General features: G+C 41.4%; 1 protein-coding gene across 1 annotated transcript in view; it reads right to left on the reverse strand.

Moving 5' to 3' along the window:
• The window catches only part of RNF212 (ring finger protein 212), a 42658-nt gene that overhangs the window by 14270 nt on the left and 4745 nt on the right, over nucleotides 1–23643 (reverse strand). The window contains exon 5 of the mRNA XM_027770078.1: nucleotides 17385–17448. Coding sequence (XP_027625879.1) covers nucleotides 17385–17448 — 64 coding nt within the window. The remainder of the gene's footprint in view (nucleotides 1–17384; nucleotides 17449–23643) is intronic.

Consider the following 23643-nt stretch of genomic DNA (forward strand, 5'->3'; position numbering starts at 1 on the left):
GCCCAAGATCCCGAGAGGAGAATGGAGGAGAAGGGATTGCGGCGTGATCATCCCCCCTGGGGGGTGATTTCTCGCTTTCTGTCTCTCTCTGTCTGTCTGGCGAGCGCACGCGCCCTACAGTGAAAATCTCTCCAAAAAAAAAAAAAATACTGTTGAAAGATTTTTTTTTTTTTTAAAGATGCTTTTGCTATAGGGCATGTGTGCTCACTAGAAAGACAGAAAGAAACAGAGGGACAGAAAGTGAGAAATCACCCCCTGAGGGGATGGTCACACCACAATCCCTTCTCTTCTCAGGATCTTGGGCACACACACACATGCACCCAGTGTGAGTTTAAGTCACCGGGTCCGAGACTCGACCATGGTTGGCTACATGGGAGTCCAGCACATAGTCATTATGCCAACTGCTGGTCCCAGAAAGAAATTAAAGATTTAAATGAAGGAAAAGATAGCCAGTATTCATGGATTGGAAGCCTTCATATTATTAAGATGGCAATATCCTTCAAATTGATGTACAAAGTCAATGAAATCCCTACCAAAATCTAATGCCCTTTTTAGTAGAACTAGACAAACTGCTTCTAAAATTCATATAAAATGCAAGAGACTCAGAATAACAAAAACAATTTGAGAAAAAAAAAAGTGGGAAAAAAAGTCATGATTTCAAAAATTACTACAAAGATGTAGTAAGCAAAAATTAAAAAAAATCTTCAAAAAGCAAGAAAAAAGCTGATCAAATACAAGAGAATAAAATAGTTAGTGACTACTGACTTCTTTTTTTTTTTTTTGCCATAGGGTGTGTGCAATCACCAGAAAGACAGAGACAAGAGAGACAGAAAGCGAGAAATCACCCCCCAGTGGGGATGGTCACGCTGCAATCCCTTCTCCTCCATTCTCCTCTTGGGATTATGGACACGCACACACATGTGCCCAGCGTGAGTTTAAGCCACCAGGTCCAGGACTCGAACAGCAATTGACTACATGGGAGTCCAGTGACATAACCATTATGTAACTGCTGGTCCCAGTGATTGACTTCTTATAAGAAATAAAGCAAGCCAGAAGGCAGTGGAATCACATATACCAAGTGCTAAGAATAGTAAACAAAGAAACCCAATATTCAGGGAAATAACCTCCAAAATGAAGACAAATTAAAAACATTCAAAGATGGACAAAAGCTGAAAAGATTAATTGCTAGTCAATTTCTCCTATAAGAAATAAGAAAATATTTCAGACTGAAAGGAAGTAACACTAGATAGTAACATAAATCCACAGGAAGAAATGAAGAGCAAGGGAAATGGTAATATGTTGTAAATGTTGGGATGCCTGCGGGGTGATTTCTCACTTTCTGTCTCTCTGTCTCTGTCTGTCTTTCTGGCGAGCGCACGCGCTCTATAGCAAAAACCTTTCCACAAAGAAAAAAAATGTTGTAAATGTTAAAGATGTGTGTGTCTTTTTCTTCTATGAGCTTTAAGAAACATAAGCTTGTTTAATTAAATAAATGAAATATTGTATTATTGGCCTTATATGAAAATCACATATGTATGCACATAAATAAATATTAAAAAGAAGGGCTGAGGAAATGAATCTATATTGAAGCAATATTGCTATGTTTCACTGGAATTAAGACAATATTAACCTTCAGTATATTGTGATAAGCTCAAAATGCATACTGTAATCCCAAGAGCAACCACTAAGAAAATAATAAAACACAGAGCCAGAATATCAAGAGTAATTAAAATGCCCACTACTTTCTCCTCAGGCTGCCATGACAAAATACCACAGACTGGTTGGTGTAAAGAACAGAAATTCCTCACAGTTCTGGAGACTGGGAAGTCTAAGATCAAGGTGCTGGCTGAATTAGTTTCTAGTTAGAAGTCTCTTCCTGGGACCGGCAGTTAGCGTAACCACTATGTGGCTGGACTCCCACATCGTCGACCTCAGTTTGCGACTCGACCCGGTGACTTAAAACTCACGCCGGGCGCATGTGCGTGCGTGCCCAAGATCCCGAGAGGAGAATGGAGGAGAAGGGATTGCGGTGTGACTATCCCCCCTGGGGGGTGATTTCTCACTTTCTGTCTCTGTCTCTCTGGTGAGCACACGCACCCTATAGCAAAAACCTCTAAAAAAAAAATAGAAGTCTCTTCCTGATTTGCAGAAGGCTGCCTTCTTGCTGTGTCCTCACATGACCTCTCTTTTGTGCACTTGGGAGAGAGAGAGAGAGAGAGAGAGAGAGAGAGAGCGAGCGAGCTCACTTGCTCTCTGGTGTCTCTGCTTTTCTAAAAAAATTATTTTGTTTTGTTTGGTAAAATACACATGACATAAAATTTACTATCATTGTCATTGTGAGTGTACAGTTGAGTGATATTAACTTTATTCAGAGTTTTCTGCAACCATCGCCACCCTCCATCTCTGTAACTTTCTAACTTATAAGACAAATTCTGTATCCATTAAACAATAATTCTTCATTCCATGCTTCCTCCATTACCTAAAAACCACTATCACACTTTGTCTCTATTATTTTCATTACTCTAACTACAGTATATAAGTGGAATTGTGCAGTATTTGTTGTTCTGTGATTGTTCTGTGATTAGGCATTTCACTAAGCATAATGTCCTCAAGGTGCATTTGTGTTGCAGAATATGCCAGAATTTCCTTCCTTTTTAAAGTTTAATAATATTCCATTGTATGTATATACCACATTTCACTCATCCATTTATCTGTCCTTTTCTTCTTTCTTTCTTCCTTTCTTGTTTTTGTTTGCTAAAAGACATTTGTGCTCACTGGCGGATGGGAGAGAGAAAGAGAGAGAGAGAGAGAAGAGAGAAAAAGTACCTCTCATGGGGATAGTCACATTGCAATCCCCATGGGGGTTTTGGAGCATGCAAGCACATTTGTCTGGGGTATCTTTCAAGCTGCCAGGTTTGGACTCAAACTGTGCAGTTGGCCAGGTGGGATCCAGATGCCTTGACCCCATATCACTGGCAGGCCCCCATTTCTCTCTTGACACTTACTATAAATAATGCTGCCATGAACTTGAGTGTACAAATACTCTTTTTGAGACCTTGCTTTAAATTCCTTGCAGCATGTACACAGAAGTGGAAGTGCTGCATCATATGGTAATTGTTTTTCATCTTTTTGAGGAATTGCTTTACTTTTTTCCACAGTGGCTGTACCATTTTATGTTCCTACCAACAGTATACAGGGTTATAATTTCTCCACATCCTCACCAAAAAAAAAATATATATATATACATGTATATATATATATTTGTTGGTGTTAGCTATTTTTTAAAAAAGAATTACTTATTTAATTTTATTTATTATTATTATTACTATTAAATTTGACCAGAGAAGAGAGATAGAGAGAGAGAGAAAAAGCAAATGCCAGGTCCAGGACTCAAACCACAGTCAACCATGTGGGAGTCCAGTGCTTTAACTACCACGCCACCTGCTGGCCCCAGGTAGTAGCTATTTTAATGGATGTGAGATGAGATAGCTTTGATAAACAATGTTGAGCATCCTTCCATGTGCTTACTGGCCATCTTCTTATCTTGTTTGCCCATTCAATTCCTTTGTTCATTTTAAAATTATGTTCTTTTTTTTTATTGTTGAGTTTTAGGCAATTCTTCACATATTTTGTATCTCAGTCCCTATGCAATATATGATTTGCAAATACATTTTTTCCCATTATGTCCATTGCCTTTTTATTCTATTGATAATATCTTTTGAAACATACTATTTGAAAATTTTAACTAGGTCTAATTTGTCTGTTGTTTCTTTAGTTGCTTGTGCCTTTGGTGTCATGTCCAAGAATGCCCTATGTTTTCTTCTAAGAATTTTATAAAGTTTTGATCCATTTGGAGTTAATATTTGCATAAGGTATTAGGTAAGGATGAAGCTTCATTATTTTACATGTGGATATACAGTTTTCCGAGCACCATTTGTTAAAAATACTACCTTTTCCCCATCAGTAAGTGTCTCTTCTTATAAAGAAATTACTATCATTGGATTAGAGTCTCATCCTTATGGCCCTGTTTAACCTTTTTATTTATTTATTTATTTATTTATTTATTTATTTATTTATTTATTTAAAGGTTTTTGCCATAGAATGTGTGTGCTTGCCAGAGAGAGACAGAGAGGTACAGATAGAGAGAAAGTGAGAAATTACCACCACCTCCCCTGGGGAGATGGCCACACCACAATCCCTTCTCCTCTTGGGATTTTGGGCATGTATGCACATGCACCTGGCATAATTTTCCAGCCACCAAGTTGAGGACTCAAACTGCAGTCAGCCATGTGGAAATCCAGCTCCTTAACCACAATGCAACCTGTTGGTCCCAGTTCCATCTAATTATCTTTTTTATTTTTTCAAGAGAGATTTTTGCCATAGGGAGTGTGCACTCGCTGGAGGGGCAGAGAGATGGAAGCAAGGATACACCCCTCAGGGGAATGGCCACACTGCAATCCCTTCTCCTCCAGTCTCCTCTCAGAATTTTGTGCATGCACCCACTTGTGCCGGTGAGATTTTTAAGCTGCCCGGTCTGGGACTTGAACCACTGTCGACTCCGTGGGAGTTCAGCAACATAACCACTATGCCATCTGCTGGTCCCAACCCTAATTACCTCCTAATAAACATCTTTTCCAAATAATAGTCACACTGGGGTTAGAGTTTAACATATGAATTGTGGGAGAACAGAATTAAGCCCCTAGCAAATGGTCTACTAAAAATATTTAATGCAAAAAAGGCAGTTGAGATATATGTAAACAAAAAATTCTACCATACATAAAACAAACAGCAAGACAGTAGGCATAAATTCAACAATATTAATAACTGTATTAAATATAAATAGATTAAATCTAATCACAAGCCACAGATTAAAAGAATGGATCAAAAGCAAGACTGCCTAGCTGCGGTAGCACAGTGGTAATGCAACACTCAATGATGCTAAGGCCATATTAGAAGATCCGGGACTCATGTCCCAAGGTCTCCCTGTGTATACCATGCACAAATATCTATAATCCTGGTAGACTGAGGCTGGGCTTAAAATTGTGGGATGAAGATCATGTTGAATCTCCAGTGAGAGAGAGACCCCTCCTCCCAATGAAGGTTTCATATGATGATCGATTCCTGGATTCAGCGAGCCCTAGATCATGGACGTGTATATGTCTAGTGTATATGGAGGGAGATCTTTGGGTACAAACCCAGAATCTTTCCATGTGGGTCATCCTCACAGAGTGCTGTGTTTTACCACTGCATCATTGTCCAAATTTTCAAAAAAACTTCTGTACCATAATAAATTTATACTTTAAAATCTTTAGCCAGATCTGGATCATGGGCAAGCATGGTGCCTGACATACTCAGAGAGGTCTTTAAACTTGAACTAGGAACTTTCCCATGTGCAATTGCCTCATAGCGTGTCACATTTTAGCACTGTGGCACTGTCTAACTCAAATAAACTCATTTTAATTCCATTTCTCCATGAACTTTTTCAGGTTCTCTTGTAGTATGGTATATTGAAAGGACAAATATATTAATCAAACTATAGGGAGTCCCAAAGAAAATCTTCACAATTATGATCAAGTGATTAATTTTAATTTCAGATTGTTTGTTAGCATACAGAAATACAAATGATTTTTTTTTTTTTTTGGAGAGGTTTTTGCTACAGGGCGCATGTGTTTACCAGAAAGACAGAGAGAGACATAGAGACAGAAAGCGAGAAATCACCCCCCAGGGGGGATGGCCATGCCACAATCCCTTCTCCTCCATTCTCCTCTTGGGATCTTGGGCACACACGCATATGCGCCTGGCCTGAGTTTAAGCCATCAGGTCCAGGACTCGAACCGCGGTCAGGCACATGGGAGTCCAGCGACATAGCCATTACACTAACTGCTGGTCCCAAATACAAATAATTTTTGCATATTGATCTTCCATCCTGTGTCCTTACTACCTTATTATTTCTAGTAGTTTTCTTGTAGATTCCCTATGGTGTTCTATACACAAGATCAAGCTGTCATCAATAAAGGCAATTATACTTTTTCTTTTCCAATCTATATGATTTTATTTTTCTTACTTTACTGCACAATCTAGAATCTACAATACAATGTAGAATAGAAGTGATGGAAGTAGATATTCTTGCCTTATTTCTAACCTTTGAAGAGAAATAGTCAATCTTTTTTTAAAAAAAGAATTATTTTGTTTAACTTTATTTATTTAAATTTGACCAGAACCAGAGAGAAACAGAGAGAGAGAGAGAGAGAGAGAGAGAGAGAGAGAGAGAGAGAGAAAAGGTAAGAAAGCAAGCTGTCAAGTCTAGGACTCGAACCATAGTCGGCCAAGTAGGAATCCAGGGCTCTTAACCACCACACCACTTGCCAGCCCCAGTAGTCAATCTTTCAACAGTCATTATAATGTTAGCTGTAGGTTTTCTAAAGAATCCTTTTACTAGTTGAGGATGTCCCCTTCTATTACATGTTGGTTGAGAGCTTCTACCATGAATGATTGTAGAATTTTATTCTACTTCTTTTCCTACTAAAAAAAATTCCCTTTATTCTACTAGTATGGTTTATTACATTGATCAATCTTAAGAGGACAAATCAAATTTGAATACCTGGGATAAGTCCTACTTGCGAGTAGGAAATAATCATATATATATATATATATATATATATATGTGTGTGTGTGTGTGTGTGTGTGTGTGTATGTGTATGTGTATATATATATGTGTACACATATATAAAATATTATTTTTTCTTTTTTTGGAGAGGTTTTTGCTATGGGATGTGTGCGTGTGCCAGAAAGAGAGAGAGAGACAGGGAGACAGAAAGTGAGAAATCACCTCCAGGGGGGACGGCCACGCCGCAATCCCTTCTCCTCCATTCTCCTCTCAGAATCTTGGGCAAGTACACACAGGCGCCCAGCGCGAGATTAAGCCACCGGGTCCGGGACTTGAACTGTGGTCAACTACATGGGAGTCCAGTGACATAGCCATTACACTAACTGCTGGTCCTCCTTTTATATATTGTTATATTTGATTGTCAAATATATTTTAAAATAATTTTGTATCTATGTTCATGAGAAATAGTGTTTAGTTTTTTTTCTTGTGTTGTCTTTGGCTTTGGTACAGGATATTAATGATCTCATAAAATGAACTGGGGAGTGTTTGATCTTCTCCTATCTTCTGAAAAATTTCATATAGGACTGGCATTACTTCTTCCTTAAATGACTGATAGAATTCACCCATGAAATGATTGGAAAATGGGCATTTCTTTGTGGGAAGATTTAAAAATGACTAATTTGGGCCAGCAGGTGGTATGCTGGTTAAGACACTGAACTCCTGCATGGCTGGCCAGATTCGGCTGATCCAGTTTGGTCCTGGATCTGGGGGCTTGCTTTCTCTCTCTCTCTCTCTCATGTCTGTCTCCCTCTAGTGAGTACACGTGCCCAATAGCCAATAATAATAATAATAAATAAAATTAAATAATTTTTTAAAAATATCAATTAAGCCAGAGAAAGAAGGAGCAACAGGGAGACCCCACAACCCCAGAGATAGAAGAACCAACAGGCAGGTCCAAGCTAAGCCACTGGGCTTGAGCTCATCACAGGGACGCCCACCCAGCCAGCAGTGGGGGATGAGTGGCGCACCAGCCTTCAAGAACCAATAGCTGGTTCCTGCCATCCCAGAGAAAGAAGGAGCAACATGGAGACCCCACAATCCCAGAGGTAGAAGGTAGGAACCGCTGGCCCATGCATGTTGATGCCATCCTTTCTCACCCATCCAGGACCAACAGGTAGGCCCAAGCCAAGCCACTTGACTTGAGCTCATCAGCCGGGACCCCCTGCCCAGCCTGCTGTGGAGGAAGAGCAGCTCTCCAGCCTCATGGTACTCAACCGCAGGTTTCATTGACCCTCTTTATTGTTTTCATTTCACATTTCATAGGCCTCTATTTTCACTGATCCTCTCTGTTGTTTCATTTTATATTTCATAGGTCTTTATACAAGATCCACTTGTAGCTTAAGGTGGAAGCTTAGATTATGAAATTTAGATCTAATTTAAAACTGTAAGCTTCCCTCTAAACATTGTTTTACCTGCATCCTATGAATTTTGATAAAATATATTTGCATTATGTTCAAAATACTTTCTAATGTTCTTTGTGACTTCTTCTATGATCCAGTTAGTATGAATTTTATTAAAAATTTTGTTTTATTCTCAGCTTTTTTTGTTATTGATTTCCAATTTAGTTTCATTTCAGTCAGAGAATATACTCTGTATGATTCCAATCCTTTAAAATGAACTGTATCTTGGGGACAGGCAGATGGCATAATGGTTATATTGCTGGATTCCCACATAGCCTACTATGGTTCAAGTCCTGGACTCAGTGGCTTAAAACTCATGCCGGGCACAAGTGCACGCCTGCCCAAGATCCTGAGAGGAGAATGGAGGAGAAAGAATTGTGGTGTGGCCATCTCCCCGGGTTAGGGGGGTAATTTCTCGCTTTCTGTATCTTGGAATTGTATCTTGTTTTATGTCCTAGTATCTGTTTTAGTCTGGAGAATATTCTATTTACATTTGAAAAGAATGTTGCTGTGTGGCATCTGTATTTGTCAGAGAAGTCAATTTGGTTAATAGTGTTATTGTCTTTCATCTTACTAATTATCTGTCTAGTTGTTTTATCAATTATTGAAAGTGGGTATTAAAACACCCAAATCATAATCACTGAATTAACAATTCTTCTTTTTAATTCTGTTAATTTTTGTCTCATTTATGGGGGGAGCTCTTTTCTTTGGTGTATGTACACACTAATAATTGTTATGTCTTCCTGATGTACTTTCATTAGGAAAGTACATTATGAAATGTTCCTCTGTCTCTAGTATCTTTCATTTTCTTCTTCTTTTTTTTTTTTGAGAGGTTTTTGCTATTGGGTGCGTGCACTTCCCAGAAAGACAGAGAAAGACAGAGAGACAGAAAGCGAGACATCACCCTCCCAGGGGGGTGGCCATGCCACAACCCCTTCTCCTCCATTTTCCTCTCAGGATCTTGGGCACGCACACACACGCGCCTAGCATGAGTTTAAGTCACCAGGTCCGGGACTCAACCACAGTCAACTACATGGGAGTCCAGTGACATAGCCATTACACCAACTGCGGGTCCCTCTTCTCCCTTTTTTGTAAGATTTTTTTTTTTTTTGGCCATAGGGTGTATATGTTTGCTGGAGAGAAACAGAGAAAGAAAGTGAGAAATAACCCCTGGGGGATGGCCATGGTGCAATCCCTTCTCCTCCATTCTCCTCTCAGAATTTTGGGCATGTGCATACACACATGCCTGGTATGTTTTTCAGGCTGCTGGATCCAGGACTCGAATTGTGGAGCCAGCCATGTGGGATCAAACACCATGCCACCTGCTGGACACACCCCTTAAGTTTTTGCCATGGGGTGTGTGCAATTGCCGGGAGAGACAGAGAGAGAGAGAAAATAAGAAGTCACCCCTGGGGGAGGGGGGGGTGGCCATGTCTCAATCCATTCTCTTTTCTGTATTTTGGGCATGCATACATATGGGCCCAGTGTGACTTTCAAGCCTCTGGGTCTGGAACTCAAACCATGGTGCCCTCATGTGGGAATCCAGAGCCTTAACCACTATACCACTTGCTGGACTCTCTAGCAATATTTTTTTAAAAACCTATTTTGTGGAAACCAGCAGTTAGCGTAATGGCTATGTCGCTGGACTCCCACGTAGTTGACTGCGGTTTGCGTCCCGGACCTGGTGGCTTAAAACTCACGCCAGGCGCGTGTGCCGAAGGTCCCAAGAGGAGAATAGCGAAGGGATTGTGGTGTGGCCATCCCCCCCTGGAGGGTGATTTCTCACTTTCTTTCTCTCTCTATCTCTCTGGTGAGTGCACATATCGTATAGTAAAAATATTTTAAAAAGAGAAAAAGATGTGTTTTTTCTTAACACAGAATATACTAGAGACAAAGTGGAAAGAGAGTGTGGGAGGGGAAAAGTGTAGGAAAGGAAATTTGGGGGGTAAATGGAGAGGTAAGACACTTGTGGGACACAGACAAGGTTTATTATCTGTTGATGAGGATGTGTATAATAGTGTCAACTGGGCTGGACTGAGGTATAAATCATGCTGGGCAAAGTCTCTTCACAATCTAAATGATGTATAGTGATTTAATATATGAATAATAATAAAAAAGAGAAAAAATAGTAAAAGAAAAAGAAACAAATTGACACATAATCATTGTATGTAAAACAAAACAAAACAAACCTAGTTTATCTGAAATGAATAACAGCCACTCCAGTTTTCTTCTGGTTACTGTTTGGTCAACGTATTTTTTTCTATACCTTTGCTTTCAACCTGTTTGTGTCTTTGGATCTAAATTATATCTCTTATAGAGAACATAGAGTTGGAACTTTCTCTTTTCTTTTTTTTTCAGTCTGATAATTTTTAAAAAATATTTACTTATTTTCAAAATTTACATTTACTCTTTGTATATCTTTACAGTGTACAACCTCGTTTTTCCCAGCTTGATATAGTGTGGTAACCTTTTTAAAAAATTACTTTTGGAGCATTTATTCAAGAGTTCATTTACATTTAATGTAAAATGTAATCTGATGGAGTTAGATTTGTGTCTGCCCATTTTGCTGTTTGTTTTATGTCTCTCTCTCATTCTTTATTTCCTTGGGTCTGGTTGTCTTTACATATTTTCTTGTTAGTTGTTCTATCAATCCCTGAGAAAAGAGTAGTGACATCTTTAACTAAAATTGCTGAACTGCTTTTTTTCTTTTTCTTTTTTTTTTGAGTTCTTATTTCATGTATTTGCTGCTCTGTTGTTACATTTACAAGCTCTATGTATGCATTTATCCTTCTGATGTGTTGACCCTTTTACCATTATGAAATGTCTCTCCTCCTTGTCTCTAGCAACATTCTCTATCCTAAAGTCTGCTTTGCCTTATATTAATATAGCTACTCCAGCTCTCTTCTGGTTACTGTTTGCATGTTATCTTTTCTATTTTTTACTATAAACTTATTTGTGACATATAATTTAAGGTATAATTCTTATAAACATCATATACAAGGGGATGTCATAAAAATGAAGTTAAAGCACAAGTTTATTTAGGTGCATAAAATGTTGAAATCCATGCATAGTTTTTCATAATACACATTTTTCCACAAACTTTTGAAGCCCTTTCATAGTTGCATCTTGCTTTGTTTAGTCAGACAATCTCTGCCTTTTGATTGGAGTGTTTGATCGATTCATAATTAATGTAATTATCGCTATGGTTTGGTTTACATCTGCTATTTTGCTATTTATTGTCTATACGTCTAATGTCTCTTTTTCTTTCTACTTTTATTGCTTTTGTGTTCAACAAATGTTTCTCAATGTAACTTTTAAAATCCTCTTTGTTTTCTAGCTATATGTTTCTGGTTGCTAGGTTTTTTTGTTTTTGTTTTTGTTTTTGTTTTTTTGAGAGGTTTTCGCTATAGGGCGCATGCGCTCGCCAGACAGACAGAGAGAGACATAGAGACAGAAAGCGAGAAGTCACCCCCAGAGGGGATGGTCACACCGCAATCCCTTCTCCTCCATTCTCCTCTTGGGATCTTGGGCACGCACGCACACAGGCCCAGCGTGAGTTTTAAGCCACCAGGTCCGGGATGCAAACCAAGGTCGACTACGTGGGAGTCCAGCGACATAGCCATTATGCTAACTGCTAGTTCCCTGGTTGCTAGTTTTTAAAAGTACTTTACATATGACCATATTTGGGAGAATTTTAGCAGAGACTACAAGTCATTGAACAAAGCAGAAATCTATGAATTCATTATAAATTAATAAAAACATAAACTGGGTAAAAGGAAAAGCTCTTTCTTACAGTAGAATGCCAACTAACACATGTAAAAATAATTAGGAAATAGAAAAATAAATATGAGGCAATCACCAGAATGCTGGCTGATTGTGGTGGGGCAAGGCCAGATGAGTAAGAGTATTTATCTCATCTCAAACTAGCTTTCATAAGATACTTATCCAGGGCCAGCCAAGTGGTACGGTGGTTAAGATGGCTGGATCCCACATGGCCAACTGCACAGTTTATGTCCTGAACCTGGAAAATATGCCAGGCACATGTGTGTGCATGTCCAGAATTCTCACAGGAGAATAGAGAAGGGATTTCATTGTGGTCATCTCCTCTAGGGGAGGGGATTTCCAAAGAATTTGGGAGTGGTAAACTTGACTTTCTCTCTCTCTCTCCTTGTCTCTCTCTCTCCCTGGAGAGTACAAATGTCCTACAGAAAAAACCAAAAAAAAAAAAAAAGATAACTCATAAATTAGAGGACAATGTGGTAGCTGCAGTGAGGAAACTTGGTAGACGGCAGTGTGATCAAGTGACTGGGGTTAATGTTCTCATGGAGGAAACTAGTGGCCAAGGTTAATGTCCCTATGATATAATAGGTGAACTTCATGTGCCTTCATTTGGTGCAGAGAGAAGAACAGTAACATTTCTGGGGTATTCCTACCAAGAGAGTGTGGTCTCGTCTCATGAGGAAACACCAGACAATGCTGGTCATATGTCACTCTTCATAATTTAAAATCTATATTCTTTTTTTTTTAAGAGAGATTTTTGCTATAGGGCATAAGCACTAACCAGAGAGACAGAGAGAAAGTGAGAAATCATCCCTCAGAGAGGATAGCCACACTGCAATCCCTTCTCTTCCATTCTCTTCTCGGCATCTTGGGCATGCAAGCACACACACCTTGTGTGAGTTTCAAGGTGTTGGGTCTGGGACTTAAACGATGGTTGGCCACGTGGGAATCCAGTGCCTTAACCCCCACGTCACCTGCTGGCCCAAAATCTATATTCTTTAAAAATAAAGGCTTCAGGCAAGAAATAGAAAGTTTGAGGAAATGTTCCAGTTATGAGGAGTGAAGAGATGTTACAACTACATGTAGCTAATCTTTATATGGGATTCTGAAAATGGAGAGGGAAAAAGGGCCTCTGTTGTGTCAGTTGACAGGATGGCAGAAGTGTTTCAATGTTTGTGCCTGGCCTGAGCCGTGTATGGTTAGTTTTGTAAAAGAATGTTTTTTTTTTTTTTTTTCAGGGTGTTAGGGTATCATGTCTCTAACATATTCTCAATGGTTCAGAGAAACACCAAAGATAATGAATAGGGAAAAAATTCGCCAAAATGTTAACAGATGATAAATCTGGTTGAGGAAGATTTTATTTTTTATTTATTTATTTTTTGTAGAGGTTTTGGCTATAGGGCACGTGCGCTTGCCAGACAGACAGAGAGACAGAGAGACAGAAAGTGAGAAATCACCCCCCCATGGGGGATGGCCATGCCACAACCCCTTCTCCTCCATTCTCCTCTCAGGATTTTGGGCATGCACGCACATTTGCCTGGCATGAGTTTTAAGCCACCAGGTCCAAGACACAAACCACAGTTGACTACGTGGGAGTCCAGCAACATAGCCATTATGCTAACTGCTGGTCCTGAGGAAAATTTTTTTTAATAATGTTCTTAAAATTTTTCTGCGAAGAACTTTCTATTTTTTTGTCAGTTAATGTTCTTGATTTTATTATTTTAGAATTATTTTATTTATTATTATTTTTTTAAAAAGCAGAACCATTGGCAGATGTTCACTATTATTTTATTATTATCATTATTTGACCAGAGAGAGAAAGAGAGAAAGGGAAAGTGAGAAAGCAAGCTGCCAGGTCCAGGTCTCAAACTTTGGTCAGCCATGTGAACCTAGCGACTTAACCACTACTCTACTTGCTGGTCCCATTATTATTATTATTTTAAAATTTGCTATAGGGCACATGCACTCATTACAGAGAGACAAAGAGAGGGAAAGTGAGAAAGCAAGTTACCGGGGCTGGGACTCAAATGGCAGTCAGTCACGTGGGAGTCTAGCACCTAACCGCCATGCCACCTGTTGGCTCCAAAGTATTTTCAATAAATGATTTAAAAAACCAAGTTGGGTCGAGCTTCTATGGCATAGCCAGTAGCACATAGAACTGTGGAGGTGGAAGCCAGATGCTGACCACAGTGTGAGTCCCTGGCCTCGTTGGCTGAAAACATACCAGACATGTGCATGAAGGTCGGAGGATTAGAATAAGGGGACTAAGGTATGAGTGAGCCCTGTGGAATGCTTTTTATCTCTTATCTATGGCTTATGTTATAGGGCATAAGCACTAAGTGTGTGTATATGTACTCTATTATGAATAAAAGCATATATATTTAGAAAGTTGGACACTCATCTTACAGTATATCTCAAGATAAACTCCAAAGAATTTGGGAAAAGATACACTTAAAAACTGTAATTATGTTCTGCAAAAGACAACATCAAGAGAATGAAAAGAGAAGCCAGACTGCTAGGAAATATTTACAAAAGGCACATCTATGAAGACTTTTATCTTAAATATACACAAAACTCTTAATATTGAACAGTAAGAAAATAAACAACTGGGTTAGAAAATTGGCCGAAGACTTTAATAGATACTTCACCAAGGAAAATGTACAGATGGCACATGAGCATATGAGAAGACAATCCACTTTGCATGTTACTAAGGAAATGCAAATGAAAACAATGATATACAACCTCACATCTATTAGAAAAGCCAAAATCCAGCACTGACAACCCCAAAGACTGTGAGCATGGGCGGCAACGAGACTCACATTCATTGCTGATGGGAATGCAAAATGCTATAGCCACATTTTTTTTTAAGTTTATGTATTTCCTTCAAAGGCAAGAGACAGAGAGAGAGAGAGAGAGAGAGAGACTCCCTAAAGGTACCACAATGCATCCTCAGCCTTGAGCCAGCTCTGGATGATGGGTTCACTTGTGACTGGCATTACTCAGGAAGGTGTCTGGACTTGAACCAAGAACCTTTCCACATGGGATTGCCTTGCAGACTATTTACGGCTATGCTACCACCTGGGCCCAGCCACGTTAAAAGACAGTTTGGTAATTTCTTTCAAAACCAAACATACTCTTAATATACAATCCTGCAATCATGCTCCTTGTTATTTACTTAAAGGAACTGAAAGCTCATGTACACAACAAAAACCTGTGTGTGGACATCTAAAGCCGCTTTATACATAAATGCCAAGTCTTAGAAGCACTCAAGATGTCCTTTAGTAGGTGAACTGAAAAATAAATTATGATATATACAGACTCAGGGCTATTATTTAGCAATTAAAAAATGAGCTAGCAACTCATAAAAGGACATGTGACATTCTGGAAAAGCAAGGGTTAGAGGTTGAAGAGAAAGGATCAACAGGTATGAAACACAGGATTTTTAGGGCAGTGAAAACACTCTGTATGTTACTACCACGACAGATTTATGTGTCATCACACATTTGTCCAAACCCATAGAAACGTATAACACCAAGAGCAAACCTTAATGTAAACTCTGGACTTTGGATGATAATGATTGTCAATGGAGGTTCACTGTAACAATACACTACTTTGATGTGAACGTTGATAATGTCTGAAGGCAGGTGGTATATGGGAACCATTTGTACTTTCCTTTCAATTTTGTTGTGAACCTAAAACTGCTCTAAAAAATTGTGGCCTAGCCAAGGTGGCCTGTGCTGCTAAGACACTGTACTCTGCAGGCTAGGGTCACATGGGGGTCTGACCTACAGGCTGGGCATGTGGTGCATGCCCTGTAATCCCAGCAACTCTGGAGGCTAAAGGAGGGTTGAATACTCAGGGCTGGCTCAGGCAACATAGTGAGATCCTGCCTAGAAAAGAGTTGGGTGCAGTACGGCCTACCTGTAGTCCCAGCTGGGAGGCTGAGGCAGGAGAACCCTGTCTTTAAAAACAGAAAAAAAAAAAAAAATCTTAAAAAAAAAGGCCCAAAACAACAATTAGGAGAAAGTGATTTAGGTAAGCATACCTAAGCATAAAAACCTACCTAAGCATAAAAAAAACTCAGAAATAAAAGGACTATAACAATAGATTTGAGTACATAAAAATATGAAGTTTATACAAAAGTCAAACATAAAATTACAAAACAAACTTGGTAAAAAGGTCAATATTCTTCATATTGAGAACTTCACACACACACAATACAGGGCAAAAGAAGTAATTTATAAAAATAATAATAATATAAAAAGAGCATGACTTATGGGCGAGCAGGTGGTGTAGTGATTAAGGTACTGGACTCCCACATGGCTGACCATGGTTAGAGTCCTGGGCCTGGCACCCTGTTCTGGGTGCTTATGTGTGCATGCCCAAAATCCCAGGAAGAGAATAAATTGCATTGTGGTCATTCCCCTGGGGGTAATTTCTCATTTTCCCTCTCACTGTCTTTGTCTCTCTCCTGCAAGTGCATGTACCCTACATGAATTAAATAAAATTAAAACAGAATCATCCACAGTCATAGAAATGAAAATAGAAATGATGACATTTTCCTTTCAGATTGGCAAAGAAGAAACCCAATGACAGGAAGGATGCCATTGAGAGCGCACAGAGGATGCTCTCAGCCTATTAGCAGGGCATAAATAGGGAAGCCCTTTTGTAACTTAGAAGTATACACGAAAAGCATCCCAAGAGTTCATGTGTTCCCTGTGACCTTATAGAAATAGATGCTAAGGGGAGGATCCGCTGAGGACAAATATCTATTCACAAACACAGTGAACCCCCAAAACATCACACAAACACCCCTAAAAAGTGAATTAGATGGGGTAGGGCAAAAAGCAGCAGTTAGAAGTGGCCCCTTGGGAAAGTATGGGCAAAGGTGTGTTTGAATATGCAGTTCAGTCAACCTGTTCAATGCATGTACCCTGTGGGCAGGAGGAGTAGGGGAGGTCTGCTAGGGGCCCTGGACTTTCACAGTGAGCACCGTTGGATGAGGCCAGAGGCCTTGGAGTTAGTTCCACCCGGTGATGACGGCCCCTTTGGCTAAAGAGGGATGAGCTGAAAGCTTTGTATTTCAGGAAGAGAACTGGGAACAGCAGGGAGCCTATGGGGAGGAGGAACGAAGGCCAGGTGGGTCTTGCCCAGATCTTGAATAGAGAAAGAGCCCTTTGCAACAGTGGGGCAATGGAGGAAGAGGGATTCACTTACTTTGGACATGGGCCAGCAACCCAAAGTCAATTACTGTGCCAGTAAGCAAACACACTAACATAATTTTTATGTGAAATAAAGAGGCGACAGAAAGTGATGGGATCAGTATTCTTCTGAGACAGGTTAAATGGTCATTACAAGTTACTCTCCGAAAGGATTTAATAGCTGGCTGCATCATTTTGGTAATGTGGAGCCTCCCATGCAACTTCACAATACTGACTTGGGTAAGTTCTGACAGCTTTGATTAAACATGGCTTTTTAGGGACTATATTTTAATACATGTATCAGTGTGACTTAAAATTATAGGAATTCTTACTTACCCATGCGTCCATCCTGTGGTGGGCTAATCAAAGAGATTCTCGAAGGGCCACCTGTTATCTCAGGCTAAGCATGCAAAAAGAAAACAACTGATAAAATTCCAAAATTGCCATTTATGAGATTCAGAATCGTAGTGTTTATTAAGAATGTGTTTGCTGGGGAACCAGCAGTTAGTGTAATGGCTATGTCGCTGGACTCCCACGTAGTCGACCACGGTTTGCGTCCCGGACCCAGTGGCTTAAAACTCATGCCGGGCGCGTGTGTGCGTGCCCAAGATCCCGAGAGGAGAATGGAGGAGAAGGGATTGTGGCGTGACCATCCCCCCTGGGGGGTGATTTCTCGCTTTCTGTCTCTAATGTCTCTGTCTGTCTGGCGAGCGCACGTGCCCTATAAAAATCTCTCCAAAAAAAAAAAAAAAAAAGAATGTGTTTGCTGGAGCCCTGTCCCCTTAGTTTTATCACCCTCTGACAAGTTCTTATCTGACTTGGCTTTGTGTTAGCTAACTCTCACTAAGGCCAGTGAGAGTTATGCAGAGCGACTGTGCCTTATAAAAACCTCCCAAAAAAAAAAAAAAAAAAGAATGTGTTTGCTGGAGCCCTGTCCCCTTAGTTTTATCACCCTCTGACAAGTTCTTATCTGACTTGGCTTTGTGTTAGCTAACTCTCACTAAGGCCAGTGAGAGTTATGCAGGGTATGTGTGTGTGTGTGGGGGGGTCACCTGTTTTATTCTCTGTTCCACCAGTGCCTAAACCATTAAATAGATGAAGGAATCCACTAAATGTTTTTAAGAATTTCAAGAGAAAAAAGTAAACAAAATTATTATCGATGTTAGAAAATGTAGAATCCTGGGTCAGCCCTATAGCCTAGAGGTTAAAGGAGCTAGATCCCACATGGCTGACTGTGGTTTGAATCCTCACTCCAGCAGCTTTAAAAACACACTAGGCATGTTTTCATGCGTGCCCCAAATCCTGACAGGATGGAGATATGGAGGAGAAGAAATTACGGCATGATCATGCCCCATTGGGGAGTGCTTTCTCTCTGTCTTTGTGGAACACTTGTGATCTCTGGCAATTAAAATAAAAAAAAGCGAAATCCTGAATAAATCTTCATAATGGCTGCATGACTTTGTCACCTTGAAACCCATATGCTGGTGGATAGAGGCAAAGCCAACACTGCACAGAAATATGTGTGCCAGGCCCTGCTCTGCCCAACTCACATACAGGAAGCTGAGAGCTCAATGCGGCTATCCCAGGTTATAAAAGTGGTGATGGGGGCCATTCTATGCCAAGCTTCTCCTGGAGTACTTGCATATGTTCTTCTAGCCACTGTCCCTTCTTGGTCTTATCCAATTCCCGGGTCCCTCACCTCACCCCATCAGGCCTTAGGCTCTGCTGTCATCAACTGTGCCCCTGCTGAGAACTCAGCTTCTGCCTTCTTGGCATCCCTACCTGGACGCCTGTTGATCCATAGGCACTTCTGGTCCACTGTGGAGCTTGTGTTCTCTCTCGACAAGCTCAGAGGCAGCCCCCACCCCAGGGGCACCTTGTGCAACACCCTGACTCTGCCTGCCTCTCCTCAGCTCTAGCTCGTTGGTATACTCTTAATTGTGGGGAGATGAGCTCCTCTCCGTGAGCCCTGACATGCGCAGCTCATGAGATATAAGTGGCCTCTGTGCTAGGCAGGCCAGTTTTGTCACTGAGTTTTCCCCCTTAGCACCTTCTCCATGTGACCTCAAACTCCCAACTTCTGCTCCTCTCCCATCCACTTGAGGCCGATGATCTCACTCATATCCCCATCAGAAATTTGTGAAGTAAGGAGCTTTTCTCCCTGTACCCACACCCTCTGCCAGCCCAGGGTAGGTTCCGATGCTTCCTCTTACCTGTCAGGAGAGCTCTTATCCCACTGTTTCTGGATCCTTCCTGCCAGCTATAGCTCCTTTAATGTAGCTCATTCCAAGAATCCACAACAGCACCTCCCCTATGAACAAGGTCCTAACTGCTGCTCTACTTAGAGTGAGTTGTCTGGGAAGAATGATCAGCACTTTCATGTGTCAGATGCCCGAGCCCATCTACCCCCTTCTTCTAGGGGCTCCCCCTCTGTGGCTGCCCACTGAGTTGGGATGTCTGGGTGCCTGTAACTCACTGGCTCTTCCTGGCACCTACAGCAGGCCTCAGGCATTCGATATGGACCAGCAAGTAGGTTCTGTGGTACAGGTCTATCTGCTCCCTTCCTGTTGATCTTTATGGTAGGCTTCATACCTGCTCTTCCTGCAACTTCATGATTCCCTCTAGCTGGTCTATATGCCCCTGTCAGATACGTGAAATTCATGTGAACTCGAACCAACTGATTGATACATTATTAGAAACTTTAATGGAAAGTAATTATACCACATGGGACAAAGTTATACTCTGCATGATTAGGATGAGGCAAATTGTATCTTCTCATGTAGATTCTAATAAGAAAGACTTTTTATTTTTTGGATCAGTTTTCGAGTTCCCTGTTTGGGGAAGAATTTAGTAACAAGAATTTAAAGCAAAAAGAATTTAAAGAGGGCAGGATGATGGACCACACAGAGGAGAGAGTGATGGAGTGGCCTTGGGGCGAGAGGTTAGCTCCTGGAGAGGCCCTGATGCAGGTGCCCAGGGAGAGGCTAAGAAGGGGCTGCTGCAGGTACTGTTCGCACTTCACCACCTGTTGGTTTCTAGTCTGGACTTCTTGGCATAAGCTGGGCCAAGACTGGACCATGTGATGAACTATCTCTAGAGCATGTTGGGAGTCACCAGCTCAGCAATGGGACACTGGTTGCTGCATCCACTGTACTCTGATCTCAGTGGTCACCTAATTTGGGCCAAGAATACATTTTCACTATGACTACAGGCTGTCAGGTCAACATGGCAAAAAAACAGAACCAGATCCATGCCTGAACGGCTCTGAGAATAACATCAGAGGTCCAAAAAGTGCCAGGGAAGTACCCGAAATGTCAGGCTGCCATTCTAGGGAGTGTACCTTAGATAGTGGAGGCCTTCCATGGCAAGCTAAGAGCTGAAGGGAAAAAAGACACTCACACGGCTCCTCAACTCAGTTTTCACAGCTAAGAGGAGCAGCAGACTTTTCAAAATTCTCTTCCTATGGGTGCCCTCCCAGATTTTCCCATAGAGATGACAAAGAAACACTCTGAAATTTCTCCTTCCCTGGGTTCCCAACCCCTAAAACACCACTTCATCTCAATATTCACTTACCATGCATAACTAGTAAACTGAGAGATCTGTTAATGGGATGCAATCAAAATGTATCTCTCTGTGTCCATTTTATAACTTACTAAATGTGTGTGTGTGTGTGTGTGTGTGTGTAGGGGGTGCCAGGAGGAGGGAGGTTTCTGCCAGAGAGTAAATGTAGTAGGGCTCAGGACCTTCATTATGTCTGAAAAAGGCATTAAGTCTTTCTCAGTAAAGACTCTTAAGGGCCTGTACCGATCCTGTCCTGGAGCTCACAGTTCTGAGATACGAAGGACTGCAGGACCACTATCTCTTATCTCGGGTCCAGGAGGCAGGTGCAGACATAGTTCCCGCCAAGTCTATCAGTATATTCATGTCTGCATTCCCTGACTGCCTATATGTGTGCTTGTTCTTGGGATTCTCCTTTAAACCAGTTTACCCAATTGTGCTTTCTCCCACTAATTCATGAGTTACATGAATGTGTGAGAGATGTTCACTTCATGAACCATGATTCTGCCTGTTAAAAAAGATCCATTAACACTCTTCAGTTATACATAGTATAAAGTCTTATGCTTAATTAAGATTAAAAGTCTTGATTTAAAATCATCTAGCCAATGGACCAGCTCATGGCCTGGTGGTAATGTGGCTGGATCCCACATGGCCAACCACATAGTTCAAGCCCTGGACCTGACCATTAGAAAACCATGCCAGGCATATGTGTGCCCCAAATACTGACAGCGGAGAGAAGTGAAAAAGAGACTGTAGCATAGGGGGCGCTATTCCCTCTCTCTCTCATCCTCTCTCAGGCAAGTATACATGCCCTCGGACAAATCAAAGAAAAACAAACCATCTGGTCAAGTCTGACTCAAGTCAGTACTTCCATCTCCATCTAAAGGCAGATGTCTCATCAGGCTGAAAGTTCTCATCACTTACCTACCCCCAGCAGTTCGACCTGAGGACTCCAGTCTTGGAGCAGCAAGAAGAGGAGAAGGAGGGAGAAGAGAAGGAGGAGGAGACGGTGGCCCCTTCAGACTAGCACACGCTGTACTCTGGCAGGGATATGGCCCCCCACCTCAGGCTGTGCTCCTGCCTCTGCTGCTACAGAGTCCACCCCAATAAAATGTCGAGCTGGGCTTTCCCTCTGACAAGCCTCTGGAACAGGGACCCCATCAAGACCCCAGATAACATTACTTCAAGCAGCCCTGGGCAGGGGTGGAACATACACCTGTAAAAAGTGTGCATGGGACCAGTAGTTAGCGTAATGACTATGTCGCTGGACTCCCATGTAGTTGACTGTGGTTCGAGTCCCAGACCTGGTGGTTTAAACTCACGCCGGGCGCATGTGCGTGTGTGCCAATATCCAGAGAGGAGAGCGGATTGTGGTGTGGCCATTCCCCCCGGGGGGTGATTTCTTGCTTTCTGTCTCTCTGTCTCTGTCTTTCTGACAAGTGCACACACCCTATAGTGAAAACCTCTCCAAAAAAAAAAAAAAAAGTGTGCACAACGCTCTCTGCCAACCAGAGTATAGGACTCCAGCCCTATGCAGGCAATCTGAGTGGTCTCCCTAGAACCTCTACTCTGGCTTGGAGTTACTAGGAATGCCTCTCACTTCACCTCCTTAAAGGAGGCGGATGCGTAGCAAAAATCATTCTTGCAAAAGAAACCCCTACATGTACCAACTCCAAGGGTGACAGAGTTTAGGAAGGAAAAAAAACTGGTTGTAGACATTTTCTTTGAAAATCTACATTCTGGTGTAGTTCCAGGTGATAGGAGTTGGCAAACTTCAGCCCATAGCCTGTTTACTGGAATGTAGCCATACCCACACACTTTAGTATCGCCTATGTCTGGTTTTGCAATTCAGCTCCAGAGCTGTGGAACAATGACTGAGGCATCTGGTACTTAACAATAGTTAAGACTAGCCTGGCTTGTGGTTGGCAAAGTCCAAAATGTTTACTATCTGGCCTCTTGCAGAAAATGTTTCTTGATGTCTGATATAGCACCTCACTCTGGAACTCCATTTCACTGCATTCTTATCCTTTAGCAGCAATTTCCAAGGTAACACCCTGGCTAGTATTCTCTGTCCCAGCCCAGTTACTGAGATCCTAACGAAAACCAGGAAGATGACCTGATGGAAGAAAATTTTTCCTCATTAAGCTGTTGGGACCGAAAAGCCAGGGTTCTATGGTTGTCCCTGGAACAAGGCGATAAGCAGTCCAAAAGACAGATGGAAATGGACATCCAGCAAAGACCTGCAAGCTCCAGAGGAGGTCCACTGTAGGTGCTACGGGCAGAGGCTCAGGTTGGGGAACAGGTATACTAGGAGGAAGTGTGCCCCACCTGGAAGCCCAGTGTTGGAGCAGCCAACTGCAAGGGGCATGAATGAGAAGTGTGGGGGGAGAGCTGGGCAGAGAGAGGAGGCTCGTGCCAGCAACTGCTAAGGGGCTGGGGTTTTTCTTCCACTGAAGCTGTGCATGATTCTTCATTTCTACTAAAGATTCACTTTATCTCAGAACCCAGGATGCCCCATAATCTCATTCTAGGTGATTTTTCCTTGGAAACGAGTACTATTTCTCACGTAATACACAATAGCTTTTCAGGGCTACTAGGAAGAATGAGTTCATATTTATAAAGTGCTTAGAATAGTGCTTGGAGTTGAACAGCACTGCGTAATGCTACCTCAAAGAAAACTGTCAAATAAGTAAACAACCAATACTACCAAGTACACATGTACCCAGTTAATACACTGTCTTTGGAATGCACTTTGCTTTCTTGCCATTGTGCCTTTGCTCCCCAGACTCTGCATCCTCTTGTTACCCCCCACCCCCCACACTGGTTACATCTTGCCTTCCTCTGTCTCTCCATACTCTTATTTCTGAGCTGCCTGGTGTTTGATATCTGGGACTGCACTCTGCCTGAGTTGGGAAGATGGCAGAGACTGGGCCTGAATCTTTCTGAGCTTTGGCCCTGTTCCCTCTGGTCTTGCTTCTCTACAGTTTGAAGTGATCACTTTTTCTGTTTTTTTTTTTTTTTTTTACATTTCCTATAG

Source organism: Tupaia chinensis, unplaced genomic scaffold (assembly GCF_000334495.1).
Source record: "Tupaia chinensis unplaced genomic scaffold, TupChi_1.0 Scaffold000111_1, whole genome shotgun sequence".
NCBI lineage: Eukaryota > Metazoa > Chordata > Mammalia > Scandentia > Tupaiidae > Tupaia > Tupaia belangeri.